General features: G+C 38.6%; 1 protein-coding gene across 2 annotated transcripts in view; it reads left to right on the top strand.

The window, feature by feature from the left end:
* Nucleotides 1–14,155, top strand: part of LOC121528646 (metabotropic glutamate receptor 4-like) — a 380,875-nt gene that overhangs the window by 216,686 nt on the left and 150,034 nt on the right. For both annotated transcript variants that reach the window (XM_041816187.1, XM_041816180.1), the window contains exon 3: nucleotides 48–264. In XM_041816187.1, coding sequence (XP_041672121.1) covers nucleotides 48–264 — 217 coding nt within the window. The remainder of the gene's footprint in view (nucleotides 1–47; nucleotides 265–14,155) is intronic.

Below are 14,155 nucleotides of genomic sequence, written 5' to 3'. Positions count from 1 at the left end.
AAAAGCTTTTCTAGCTTTTAATAGTATCCATATTCTGTCCTGTGCAGATACCCCAGGTGAGCTACGCCTCCACAGCCCCAGAGCTCAGTGACAACACTCGCTATGACTTCTTCTCCCGTGTGGTGCCTCCAGACACCTACCAGGCCCAGGCCATGGTGGACATCGTCAAGTCTATGCGATGGAACTATGTGTCCACGGTGGCCTCGGAGGGAAACTACGGTGAAAGCGGAGTCGATGCATTCATTCAGAGGTCTCGGGAGGATGGTGAGTACTCTCTGCCTCATATATCATCACTGCTTGTGTAGCTGCAGGCGTGGGAAGATAGTATCCCTGAACACTTTCTGTACTTTGGAAAATCGCTGAACCTTGAAGACATGCGAACAAAAGTCAATTAGTGAGGTCAGATGTTAGATTTTGATCCTGCAGCAAGGAAACAACCAGGAGTCAATTAGAGACTTTAATATGTAGTATCAGAGGTCAGTGGAATAAGATTTTTATTTTTTTTATTTTTGGTTACAACCACGAGTCTTTTCGCGGTGGAATTGGCTTTAGAGTGAACCTTAGACCCAAAGAGCCTTAGGTGCCATTAGGCTCATGTAAGCTCGGTATAGGTCTGAAAACAGATGCATACATTTACTCACTAATATCTATGGAACAGTTTGCCATAGATAGTAGTGTGGTCTCATACAGACTCTCACTTTTTCTTCACTGTGGTTCAACTGACATTAATTTCTCTGATATGCACACTTCATAGTTAAATACAAAATTCAATTTTTTAAATGATGATTTCAATTGAGGGGAAAAAGGTCATCAAAATCTACCTGACCCTAGGTGAAAAGAACCCCCCTTCCTCCATAGTCTCATTGCCAGCTATCACAACACTTGCTAGCAGTTTTTGCTGCCAAGGGTGGCACAACAAGTTATTACTTTCACATAGGGCCAGGTAGGTTATCCCTCAATCATCATCTAAAAACTGCATTTTGCATTTACTTGGTTTATCTTTGTCTAATATTAAGGTTTGTTTGATGATCTGAAATGTTGAAGTATGACAAAGAAAACCGAAAGCACCTTTTTAAAAAAAATCCATAGCAGTATTGTGATGACAATATTACCTGAAATAAATAAACAAGTGTGTGAAGTGTGCAAATCAGCAAAAAAAAAAAAAAGTTTTTTTCCACATTTCCTTGCTCCTTGGTTTCCTTGCACCTCTCTGCCACTATTATGTTATACCCAGATAATCAGGAAGTATGTTTGCCAGCTGGAGATTCATCTGATTGGACTGCATACCCAGGGCTTCCCCTGAGCGTGTGGCTTGTGTTTATAAAATGAGTTTTGTGTTGTTGCTTTTTTTCAATACCACAGGTGTCTTTTTGTGGTGTGGTCACTGCACATTTCCAATCCTGCTGATGGTGAAAATGTGGTGAATTGTTAAGCCCTAGCTCATTAACCCAGCTGTTCAGACCTACATGCACACATCGTTTAAAAGTTCTGTATTTTGTGCCCACTTTTCGTGGGGTACCTTTAAAGTTTGTTGTCCCTGAGTTTCTCTGAGTTTCAGGGCTCTTGAGCCCTGACTCACTAAGACAAAAAAGGGAAGCAGACATAACCTGACCCCGGGAGTAGCACAGAGACAAAACAAAAAAGTGTTTCCCCTACAAAGTCAACCATCCAGAAGACAATTTCTGAGGTGTTGGTAAAGATTTTCAGGTGTGTGCATATTGCTTTCTGTCTGCTGAATAAGCAGCCAGTTGTGCTTTAATCATTTTAACAACATTTTATCCCAACAATATGCTGGAGGTGGGATTTTATAAATGTCCCTAAATGGTTTAACTATACAGCACTGTAAAATAGAAAAAGTCTTTTTTTGCTATGTATTTTTTTAAATAGGGTCAAATTCCACATTCATCAAATCAGGACAATCAAAGCTTAGAGGACATTCAAATTAAGATCAATGAACACATACGAAATACAGATCCCATGCAACTAAATATAGGAAATGTTGCTTATTCCATGCCTATTTTTGAGCATAAAACAAGACATTTTACTGTTCAACTGAAATAAAAATAAAGTGCCTACTTTAGTATTTTTTGCCCATGATTTTTTCTTAGGGTTGCCACAGAAATTGTGGTTCATTTAAAAATAAAAGAACCTAACTCTAGTTGGATTAACCCCTATCTAACATGGCTCAATCTGATTTTAAAATTCACTCGGGTGCTGAATCAAGCATTTCATGAGAGAGAGAAAAGATACTGAATTTTGTATAACTCATTTTTCCATTCATATTTTGTGCAATAAGATTTTCATTTGGCCCACTGTTTGGATCTTCTTTCCTCTGTGTTTAGTCCTTTCCAAAAAAGCTTACCCTGCTGAAGGAGGTTGAGTGATTTGGTTGGCTAAATGCAAGTGTAATTAAAAGGATGAGACTTTAAGGTGCTCTGGTCGTGTCTCCTGCACGCACACTGTGCCTGGACGGAATGAGACCCAGCCTGGCTGTGGTTTCTCATCAATTATGTCTGTCAGTCTGAACACTTAATCGGCCAGGCACCAGTCAGTCCCAGCTGAGGGATGGAAAACAAGCAATGTTACCTGAAACATGTAAGGGATTTTATCTGGTTTCACAAATGAGGAAGTGTTTCTAAAATTAGAGGAGCAAATCCATTCAGCGTTTCCATCACAAACCTTGGTGAACCTGCCAGGTGTATTACAATCCCCAAAGCTATTTATAAGGGTTGTCAGCATTGATGCAATGATCATAATGTAATTAAAGTGCATAATTAGTGTATCATATTTTATCACATCAATTTCATACTTTATCCTCACTATCAGTACACTTTGGTCAAACTACTGAATACCATGGATGTTAATATCATACCTTGATACATGGCTACTTTTCACTTGGGTTGAGTAGTTATACACAAATTCAACTCTCAAGCCTACATACAACCTTATTTACATTTTCTAAAAACTGAAGTGTAGTGGTATCTAGTGGTGGAAGGTTTATGTAGTTTAAAGGACATAAGACAGGGATTTCAAGCCCGTATTTATAAGAAATTATAAGTGATTAGTTTAACCAACTAGTAAATCTTGCACAGGCTAATTTGATAAATTAATTTAACCATTTAACAGTTTAACCATGCACATCCTTACTGAATACCTCTCTGCAGCCACAGTGATGTAAAATCAGTCCACCTTAATGCCAAGTCAAAAGTCATGTTCATCTTGTGTCAAACAGGTACCTTTTTAGCATTTGCTTATTTCTTTTACAGTCCATAACAAATTCATTTTTCCATGTTTAAGTTCATGTCATCATCTTTTATCTTCCCCAAGTTCCTTATTTTCTTTCACAATAAAAGCAGGTCTGTATTCAAATAGAAAGTTTGTTACTTTAGTCTAAGACTGTACAGAAATCTAAGATGAACCTAAAACCGCTTTAACCCTCTGAGACCTATGATATTTTTTAAACATTGTGTCTTGCCTGGACTTTTGTCTTAAAAAGCTTATAAAAATTAACCCTGTAGCTCACAGTCAAGCTCTAAACATCCTTTTTTTCAGGACAACCAGAGTTTAAGAGTATATGTGCTGCAGTAATGTCACTTAATTTTTTAAAAAGTTATGGGACTAGAAGGACAAAAGAAAAAATAATTTGAAATTAAAACTTAAACGTTTTATGTATTAAACACAGTAAACATAGTGACTAAGACTATTTTGCACAAACGTGTTATCCCATCCTTTGGGGACCAAAAGGGAAAAAAAATTTAATTTTGTGAGCAAAATTCTTGAAAATATTCACGTATTTAAAAGGAAAAAAAATCCTTTCACTTTTTGGACTAGGCTTAATAAGAGTCCCTGTTTAAAGCAGTTTCTGTCTGTGGTGCCACAGAAGGACACATCACAGCCTCTCTGTGTCTTGTTCTCTCCATTATGAGTCATTCAGGCTCTCTCCTGTGTGTGCATATGTGCTGTTCAGCAAAGCGTGGCGTGATGAAAAAACAGCCTGCCATTGGTTGTCACATCCCTTGTGACATCTGTTTGTTGGGAGCTCAACAAACCATCAGCAATCAATATGATTGTTGATGGGTTGAATTACCAGTATGGCCAATCATTTTTCCCTAATTAACCTTTGGTTTAGGAACAGGGGTGAAAAAATACTCCTAGATTGTGATGGTGGTTACTTGCAGACACCCAAGAACACCTTTTAACCATGTAGAAGTGACAAAATTAAGTTCACAGTTTGACTGTGATGAAGTGACGAGGCTCGGCCCTGGTGTAAGTTTGTCCAAACTGAAAGTAACTCAGCAATGGTTGCTATGAGAGGGAGCTCTCTTCAGATTGGTCATTTCTAGTCTTGATTGGTTTCAATTGGTCATTTCTTACCGTTGTTTCAAATGGAAGGAGCCTGGTGACAAGATTTGGTCTAACCTAATAACGGTAATCAGGGAGGGCAGGGCTTGACAATGTGACCCTTCCTGGTGAAGATGGCTCTACAAAGAGTCAATTCATTGATCAAAGGGGGGAAAAATATTTTAATACTACAGAAAATAATCATTAGTACCTGCATTTGGTAATCTATTTATTAGTTGTATTTCAAAGTTGTTTTCAAAATATGTATTGATTAGACTCTACAGTTAGCAAGTGTTTAGTTGTTGTTTTCCTCCTTCAGTGTGTATTTCTGTTGCAAATCTATTTTAATCTATATTTTCATACATGTGAAGGGAATCTAGTTTGTTCCAGCTCTGGCAGGATAAACATCTTTTCAGTCAACATAAATCAAATCAAATTCAAGTAAGTAGCTCTGTAAAATCAGAAGATATCATTTATTGTTTATTTTCCTGCCAAGTGATTAGCATTAGTTTGATCTCTTTATTGAAAAGCCCTCCAAAGTGAATTCTTTCAACATTAAGGCAACAAATCTTTGACACTGGGAAGATTTTATGATGATTTATTATCATAAAATGTTAATTCACTCTTGCCCTTACTCACTTGCTTTGCCAAAAAGCATTGTTTTGAGATTAATATACCTAAAAAATAAGCTGAAAAAGCAAATAACCTGAGTTAGTTCCCACAACAACAGAACAACAAAAACCTTCTTGGAGCTCCACCAGCGCAGCTTTCCTCTCTCGCTCCCTCTCCCTTAAGAGAGCGTGCAAATATAACAGAAAACAATGTGGGTAAAAAGCAGATGATGAAAGGTAAATATGAATTCCAGGTGGGTTTTTTGATCTCTGTTTTTGTAGCTTACTTTCATGGCACATAGTGTTTAGAGTTGGGATTCTGGGGGCCCTCAGTGTTCCCCCTTCTCTGTTTTTTATATTTGTGAGCAGCTTGTCATCTCCCACGCAGTGACCCAGGATGTGACCCCTCCTAAAGGCAGAGATATAAGAGCAGATGTAGCATACAGAAAGATGGAAAAAGAAAACGCTTTACTTTGTAAAAACAACTGCAGTAAACAAAGAAATGTGTTTGCAAATATAGAATTCTCAGTTCTAAGTTATTTGAAAAGGTAACCCCAAGCTTGACTTGTTTATGATTTAGACATTAAATTAAGACTTCAGTTCATAAACTTTCTTTTTACATTGGAAAAGCTACTTCTCTTTACATGTTCTTACCAGACTAACAGGGGGCTTTCCTGGGGCTTTCCTTAATCTCTGTGAACAGATTCACATGAATACAGAATTTTCAGGTGAAGGACAAGATATTCTGTGTCTAAAATGATCAAATTCTGACTGTATGCAGGAAGCTGTGTTGACCCTACACCTATCATCTCATAGCAGCTCAGTTCCTTCAAGAATTTATCACTTTTTTTTTTTTTTTGTGATTGACTAAAGCGGGCCACACACGACACAATAATTTTACCGATTGTTGGGCTAAATCCATAATTTTGAAAAAGTTAGTAAGGGCCCTGACTTTTGGGTGGTTCTTAAGATTTTCTTGCCAGATTATCTTGTTGTGTGTAGTATGTTATGGATTTTTCCCTCTCTGACCCGATTGGAGGCGTTCTGACCTGAGATAATAAATATTAAACAAGTTCAGGATTTACAACCAAAAGTTCTGAGACATGAGCATCAAACAGGAGCAACAGCTAATCAGGAAGCATCTCTTGGGGACCCAAGAGTGAAAAAGAAAATCATTCTGTCAAAAGATATTCAAAATATTCACATATTTACAAAAAGATTGTCCCTGTGCTTCTCTGTGATAGCCCTATTCGAGCCATTATTTAAACCAGCTCCTGTCTGCAGTGACACAAAGGGCCACATCACAGGGTCTAAGGGTCACATCACAGTGTCTAAGGCCACATCACAGGGTCTAAGGGTCACATCACAGTGTCTAAGGCCACATCACAGGGTCTAAGGGTCACATCACAGTGTCTAAGGCCATATCACAGGGTCTAAGGCTACATCACAGGCGCAAAGGGCCAAATCACTTTCCCTCTATCTCTCTTTTTCTTCAGTATGAGCTATTCAGGCCATCTCCTGCATGATCTAAGTATAAACACATACACAGTTTGGCAAAGCATAATGCAACATCAGAACAACCTGCCATTGGTTGTCAGAGTCTGTCACAAGGCATTAAGGGATACAAAATGGCAGATAGCATTAGCTGCTAGCTGCAGAAGTGATTGAAAAATTGATTATAAAATGGATAAAAAGACATTTAACACTAGAGTTATTTGTGTGGATTTAATCTTTAAAGACCCTGGGACGTCACCCAAGTTCCAGGCTGGCTAGAAAAGCCACCATGAGGCAGGCAAAGGCATGGAAAGAGTTATTAAAATGGCACAATGGAGGGCTGCAAGAGGGGGAAAAAAGCAAGAGGCAAAGACTTATGGTTCATGAAGTGATTTAATTTTAAATAACCTGCATCTCTTCTTGTTGTATACAACAAGATACTGATGGGACTGATTGAATACAAATTATTTTCTGTGACCATGATATGGCGACTTTCTGGAGGGGCTGTCAATTTATTATTCTCTATAAATAAACCTAATTGGTTTAGAGATCAAACAATTATTGACCTGGCTGATTGTCAGAGCTGATGTTTGGTATTTGGCTAATTATATGAATCAGCCTTTTATGTTACTGACCACTGATAAGATTAATTAATTTCAAAGTGTGCTACTTTGGCTTCGTTATAATGTGTGTCTTTCCTTCTCTGTTTTCATTCTCCACAGTCTCAAGATGAATCAGTCTTAATGCGCTCCAACTTTACTATCTGCAGCAAGTTAATAATGAACACATTAATGCAACAGTATTTGCAATCCAGTAGTGCCCTATTCTAAAAATGCAAATACACATTTCCTTTACACTAAGCATACTTTGTCAGAAATCCTTAGTGAACTTTTGAATGCAATACTGTTAGTTGTATTAGAGTTATTTGTTGTTGTGGTATTTCAGTTTTTCTCAAGAGCAAAAATCTTAGAATTTACTGGTTAAAAGAGACATGAACTATGTACACTTTAAAAAGGGTTAAAAACAGCCCCTTTAATTGTTGTTCTACTAATCCATCTATAGAAAGTAGAAATGAAGTAGCCAGGCTTGTTTGAATGACAGGTTTATGTCCTATTACATTATTAATCTAACATTTAAATGACTGAAAAATGCTGATGTCTCAGTTTTATTGTAAATGCATAATGATTAAAAATATCAGTTATTGGTCACATAACCAATGAATTATTGGTAGTTACTGTCCATGAAAAGCCAATATTCATCAACACCTACATTGGTTTTCAGACATGCAATCATGAAAATGTCAAGAACATTTCCAGAATATTCATTCACGCAGTGTAGTTTTCCCTGTCAGACAGAAGGAGTGTGAGAATCTCAGGATGCATGGCGTGTAAAATAATGCTCAAACAGACAAAGGGTTACAAGATATCCAAGACAGGGCGGGCAAAAGTTTTTACCTCTATATCAATGATACATGTTTTTGAGCATGTTTATAAATGTCCTTATTAAGTGTGAAGACTATAATGAGAAGTAGAAGACTGTGAAGCTGCTTATGTGCACATTAGTTGCAGTAATGTCTCATAGATTGTGTGATCTGAACATCATTCCCCTTCATGTTCACTCGTGTTGGGTTTTCTTGACTTTAATCTGCTACGTCTGATGTCTCTTAGAAACATCATGAAGGCACTTGCAGAAAAATGTGTGAGTTAGTTGAGGTAAAGATATGCTTGTTTATGTTCATATGTACTGCTTATCGTCACAATTTTGAGAAATTTTCAAGAACTGTTTGAAAACACCAGACTGTATATGAATGTAATTATCATGTGGAGAGTGTTTTTTTAAACTTAAACGACCATAAAAGTTAGGATGTTCTTTGGTAAATAATCCACATTCACTTACTGAAAATCATGTTAAGCCGACTTTTCTAAAGTCAAGAAAACACTCTGTAAACAAACTTCCAGTGCCAGTCCAAAGTTGGTTTACAGAATGTGGCTAACATTAGCAGTAGGGATGGGTACCGAATTCTGTACTTTTTACCAATTTCCGTTGGTACTCCCGAGTACCGATTCACGTAGAATCACAGTACCATGTTTCTGTACCTAAACGCATCCTTATGACTGCAAGAGAGTGGAAGAGTAGTCAATTTTCCATGCCGAACGCAAACACAGCATTGCACGCACTTGAGTAATGACGTTGGTAACAGCTTACTGAATCAACAAAACAAGCATGGCTGATATGAAGCATTCAAAGGGAGCCCTCCACTTTTCAAACTACGATGCAGATTACGCTGCAATATTTGTGACATGAAGTTCAAGGCTTACCACGGCAAACTAATCTGAGGAAGCAGTGTGATGATTGATGATTCAGATCAGCTCCCGCTGTTTCCTGCTCGTTCGCCCCCTCTTGTACCGAATCCTCACTTTAAACACTGTGATTTGCCGGTTTATCATGTGGATATCAACCATGGAAATATAGTAGATAAAGGGATACGTTTGTTCGCTCAGTAAACAGACACTGGATTAAGGCACGATGCAGCCTGCCTAGTGTGAGTGTGTCCTAAAAGTTGCTCTCCATCTATCCAACTTGGCACAGCTGGCGCTGTATGAAGTGCTCTGTCAGGATGGATGGATTCAGAGTGATATTGAAGGAGTGACAAAGCCACAGGGGCTGCTTATTTTCATCGCAGAATGAAACAATGTGCCTCTTTCTATTAACTTTTTGCAGTAAATACAAATAGAACATAACGGGCCCTGTGCGTGACCTTCATGCTTCTGCGTGGACAGGCGTATGGTGGATTGATTAGTGAGGTGCAAACTCTGCTCTTACCAGGGAGAGATGACATCTTAGTTTTATTGGAAAAAGAACTGCAGGAGGAAAGAAAATGTGCAGTACATGTAGCTCATGGTAGAGGAAGTGGTTTATTTCATTTGTAATACTTTAATTGGTAAAATTTTATACCTTTATTTATTTAGTTATTTTGACTCCATACTCTATTGTTCATTTGTTTTAAACTTATTCTCCCTCCATGGAGCCCAGCGCACATTTTTCCAAGAGGGGAAATTAGAGGATTAGGGGGCAGTGGGCTGGGTTTTAATTTGTGCAATATAAAGAAAAAACACTGGGTAGTTATAGTAGTTTAGGTTTTCCATGTTGGAGTAATTTTTTAAAACACTGGTATTTGATAATGTTTTGATATTTAAAGTTCGGAAGTTTTGAGGTTATGTAACATTTATTATTACATATTATTCACACTCAAAAGTACCAAAAATGGGTACCGTTGTGTACCGGTATTGGTCTACAGGTACCGGTTCAAATGTGAAAGGTACCCATCCCTAATTAACAGTACTAGCACCTCTGGTCTTCCATCCTCTTTGCAGGTAAACATCCACCTACATGTGCTGATATGTGAGTTTATCCTGACACAGCATCAGACGACTTTATCCCTGTTTCCAAAATCTAAATGAAAAGTCCTGCCCTTCCCAAACACTTTCTATGGGAGCTTTCCTAGATGAATGTGAAATATATCCATGCTGTAAATATATGAAACAGTCTGTCTGGTGTGTTAGGTTAAATATTTGTAAAGGTGTTGAATTTTGTGACAGAAGCCGGGATGTTAAGACACAGCCACCATTGGATTATGAAAACTGTCAGCGTGGAAACCAGTAGGGCAATAACACCATTAGCAGCGGCTAAAGCGATGGCCGCACATCATGGCAGACACAAGTCAGGAACTGGAGTGTTACAGCATTTTGCCAAACTCTGTAAGTCATTTTCCTTAATTTAAAGAATACGATGGCATGATATGGAGTAAATGAATGTTCTGGAGTGCTGGTTTGGTTGTAAAGAATGCCAAAAGCAACAACTGACCAGTGGAGGTGGGCAACGTGACTCACAGATTTGTACTTTGCAACTATCACTGCAGGCCAAGAACTCAACCACCATACTGGTAGCTCGCAGGAGTGTAAGCTCCACAAAGTGGAAACAGATGTGACTTATAGAGCTAAACAGTGGCACAGAAACATGTATGTTGTAAACTTTTCTGAATGCAATGCGAATCGCCACACAGACAGTTTAAACATTTCCTCTTTCAGGGAGATCCCTAAAACCAGATTGTCACAATTTCTGTTAAATTCTTACCATGGTTAGGATACAAAAAAGGAAGTCTTGGCCTGTATACCCCTCATTCCTTATCTGACGAACTGGATGCCTCTGATTTCATAGCCAGTACTTCCAGTGGACATATTTTCCTTCAGTGATTGCTAATAGGTTATGAGATTGATCTCTCCATTAAACTTTTTGGTCAAGAAATTAATATTAAGAGCAGTATCATATGGTTAGCATACAGCGTTTACTGTATCTCTCCAAATAATTCAGTAGGAACATCTTAAGTAATGTTTTCCTGGATGATGTGGACACAGGATGCTTTATTTCTTTAATTTCAAAGAGCTTATCATCCTGAACACACACTGAGTCTGAAATGGAAACTTCATTATGGCCATCCGGGGTCTACTTCATGGTCTGTTACTGCAAACTACTTTGGTATTTATGAATATGAGGTTCTTTTTAGAGTGCTGCCTTTAGGAAACAAAACACAACACTGAGTGGACAGTCAGATGTGTGGAGGAGCCCGGAGAGTCCCATCCTCGACTGCAGACAGCCCCTCTCTCTGCAGAGATGTTGATTACTGTGGAGCAGGCCCCAATAGATGTCATTAATCAAGTTAATGAAACACAATGTCAATAAGGACCCTAACAAGATTCCCTCGCAAACCGATGGCCTGCTTGACATCAACGTGAGAAACCCGGCTAATGAAGTAACTGCTGTCCCTGTTTGACCAGCAGGATTACAAGCATTAGCCACTGAGTTTAGATGAATAAGAGAGCATGTGGGAAATGTTTAATACAGGGGAAAATAAAAAGGGAACACAAACAAGTCTGCATTGCTCCTGGGTGATTTATTTGTAGTTACAGAGAACACACGGTATTAAACTGGGCTGAGATTTCTCCTGGTAGAAAGTAAAATATGAGCCGTGACAGAAGAAGGCTCTTTCTAATTAAACATTTTATCTGAATCTTACAAAGAAAGCTGTTTCAGGGTTCATCAGAAGTTGTTTCTTTGAATAATTTATTACAAGAATAAGGCTGGAGGTTTACAAGATTCTTTGTTTTATTCATAAAATCACATGAAAACCCCAAAACTAGCAATGTGAAAGTCCATCTGTTGCTCTAAACTCCAATTCCATACTTTAGTGCTGAAGACATAAATCTTCAAAGACTGCTCACTAAAGTATACTTTCACTTACCGAAAAGCGTATTAATCTCCTTTAAGTCCTGCAACTATAGTATTAGGCAAACAGGAATAACTCTTTTTGTTTGGGGCTATTTCAGCTACGGATTACTCCACATTGGGAGCTCCAGTGATACTTTATGCATGCTCAACTTGAAATAAACTGCAGCTCCTATTTGCATCATACTGAAAAACACCCTTCACAGGCAAGAAATAAGCCCATTGAATGTCACAGATTTTTATTTTTACCAGCCTGATTTTCCCTTTCACATTGAGCATTGTCGGCAGGAGCCTTGGAGCCAAGAGCTTCACTGGCAACTGATGCTTCACTTATGTATATCATGAATAAAGAACTTGAACACCCAGAATAGAGACATGTTTCACTGATGTATGTTTAGTACTTTAACCTACAAAGGTGCTTCGTAACAGTGGAAACAGAGCCTTTGATACAAACACAGTGCCTGCAAGTCAAGCAAATCACTGTCTTGATCTTGACATTGAGAAACATAAAGAACATTTCCATAAATGTCCTTTAAAAATAGCCACATGACATGTAAGGTTAATTCATGCAGGATGTGAGGATTTCATTAAGGAGGAAAATGTCTCCACCCAGAGCACCAGAGAGACGTGTGAACATCTGTATTCTGAATGACCACAGTCACCCGGGGAGGAGATCACAGCACACTCAGTGATGTCCCTGCTTCTTTCCATATGGCCTTTTAATCTCCCGTTCACACCCGTTGTGAGGCGTGTCAGGCAGTTATGTCTTTATTTATTATTTGACATCACACAAATGACCCCTGAGTGCCTCAGATATGTCCTGCTGCAATTTGTTTAAACAATTACTTGTCATTGCTTAATTGGGCAGGGCGAATAGCTGAATAGTTGTCGCTCATCCTCCCTCAATTTTCTCCTTCACTCCTTCACTCAGGGGCTTCCTGTCTGTGACATAATGGTAATGCGTCTCTCCTAATGTGGAGATATCATCAAAGTCATTTTTCTTAGCAGAGGATGAGCTTAGATCAAGTCCAGTCCAGACCACTTTTATTTGGACAGTTGACTTTTATTTTCTATGCTAAATATGTTCTTTGACCTTTGGTTAAGGAAACCCCTTTAAGGCTGGTCACACACCAGACAATTTTCAAATCTTAATGGATTTTTAAAGTGTGGGAGACCACAGACATGAAGCCAGCGTCAAATGATTTTTCATCTAATTATCCTCCAAATGCGCACACTAGAGGACTCAGCCGAACCGTGAGATTCATGCCTGCTGTCTGTAGTAATGATTTCTAAGTGAAGATTCCCAACTTGAGATCTCACAGAAACTCCTGCACTCAACATTACATCAGAAGAAAAAACAAACATGGTGTATGAAAATCTAATAGAAGAACATAACATCCAGTTGGTAATGCTACTCAGTCTGCTCTCATTGGTTGTTGTGGGCGTTCTATTGGAGGCAGTCCAACCTAGAGACAACAGCTTGACTGGCAGATGCTACCTATCGGTCAACTAGAAGGCTAGGTTTTAGTGATAGCTTAGCTGACAGGAAGTCGAGCTCAGTGGACGGGCTCTTGTATACTGTTATTTTGATCCATGCTGCGGTTGAGACAGCAATTTCAATATGGAAGCCACCACAGATTGGCTTCAAAAGCTGTTTGAGCCTGCCTATTGTAATCAAATGGCTTTAAAGTCTATGATCATTACACTTTATACCACTTCCTGCATTTGGTTCACAAATTGGTCCACTTTTGCCTTCACACCACAAACAAACCGCACCAGGTTTCACTTGGAAGTGAACCAAGACCCCCATTTTTAAGCAGACCAGAGTTCACAACACGTCATTCCAAATGAACTGGACTACCTGGGGAAACGGACCAGGCTTCATTTAAAGAGGACAAAACAGCTCTGGTGTAAAAGTGACCTGAGTTAGCTTGATGCTAACAAGTAATAGAGGTGATCATTATCAGGCTTAAAAAATACAGCATTGTGTCATGGACATTTTAATTTAAGAAACAATCTAATCTTTCATTACTAAGTAAAATAAATTGTTCAGTTTATTGAACAATGTTAAGTACAAAAGTAATTTCTTAAGTTATTGGATGCTGTGTTGCTTCTTTACATCTCTACAGTCTACAACACCACAGTTGCTCCATCTGATATGACTGCTGTCCTCTTCTTTTGTTTTTAATGGTGGTTTGAGACAACTGTCATCCAAAGGTATAGAGCTGTGTTACTACCAGAAAGAAATATACTTCTTTAAAGATTGTTTGTTTAGGTTTTGCTATTTTTATGATGAGACAACAGACAGGAGACAGGTAATACGGGAAGAGAGAGTAGGGGAAGACAACCACCAAACATGTGCCAGAATTGGGATTCAAACCTGCAACCAGAGAGTTAAGGACTGTCGCCTCTGAGCACCTGCTCGA

This window comes from Cheilinus undulatus, linkage group 3 (assembly GCF_018320785.1).
Source record: "Cheilinus undulatus linkage group 3, ASM1832078v1, whole genome shotgun sequence".
Lineage (NCBI taxonomy): Eukaryota > Metazoa > Chordata > Actinopteri > Labriformes > Labridae > Cheilinus > Cheilinus undulatus.
The sequence above is the reverse complement of the archived record's forward strand: the minus strand, read 5'-3'. Positions and strand labels throughout refer to the sequence as shown.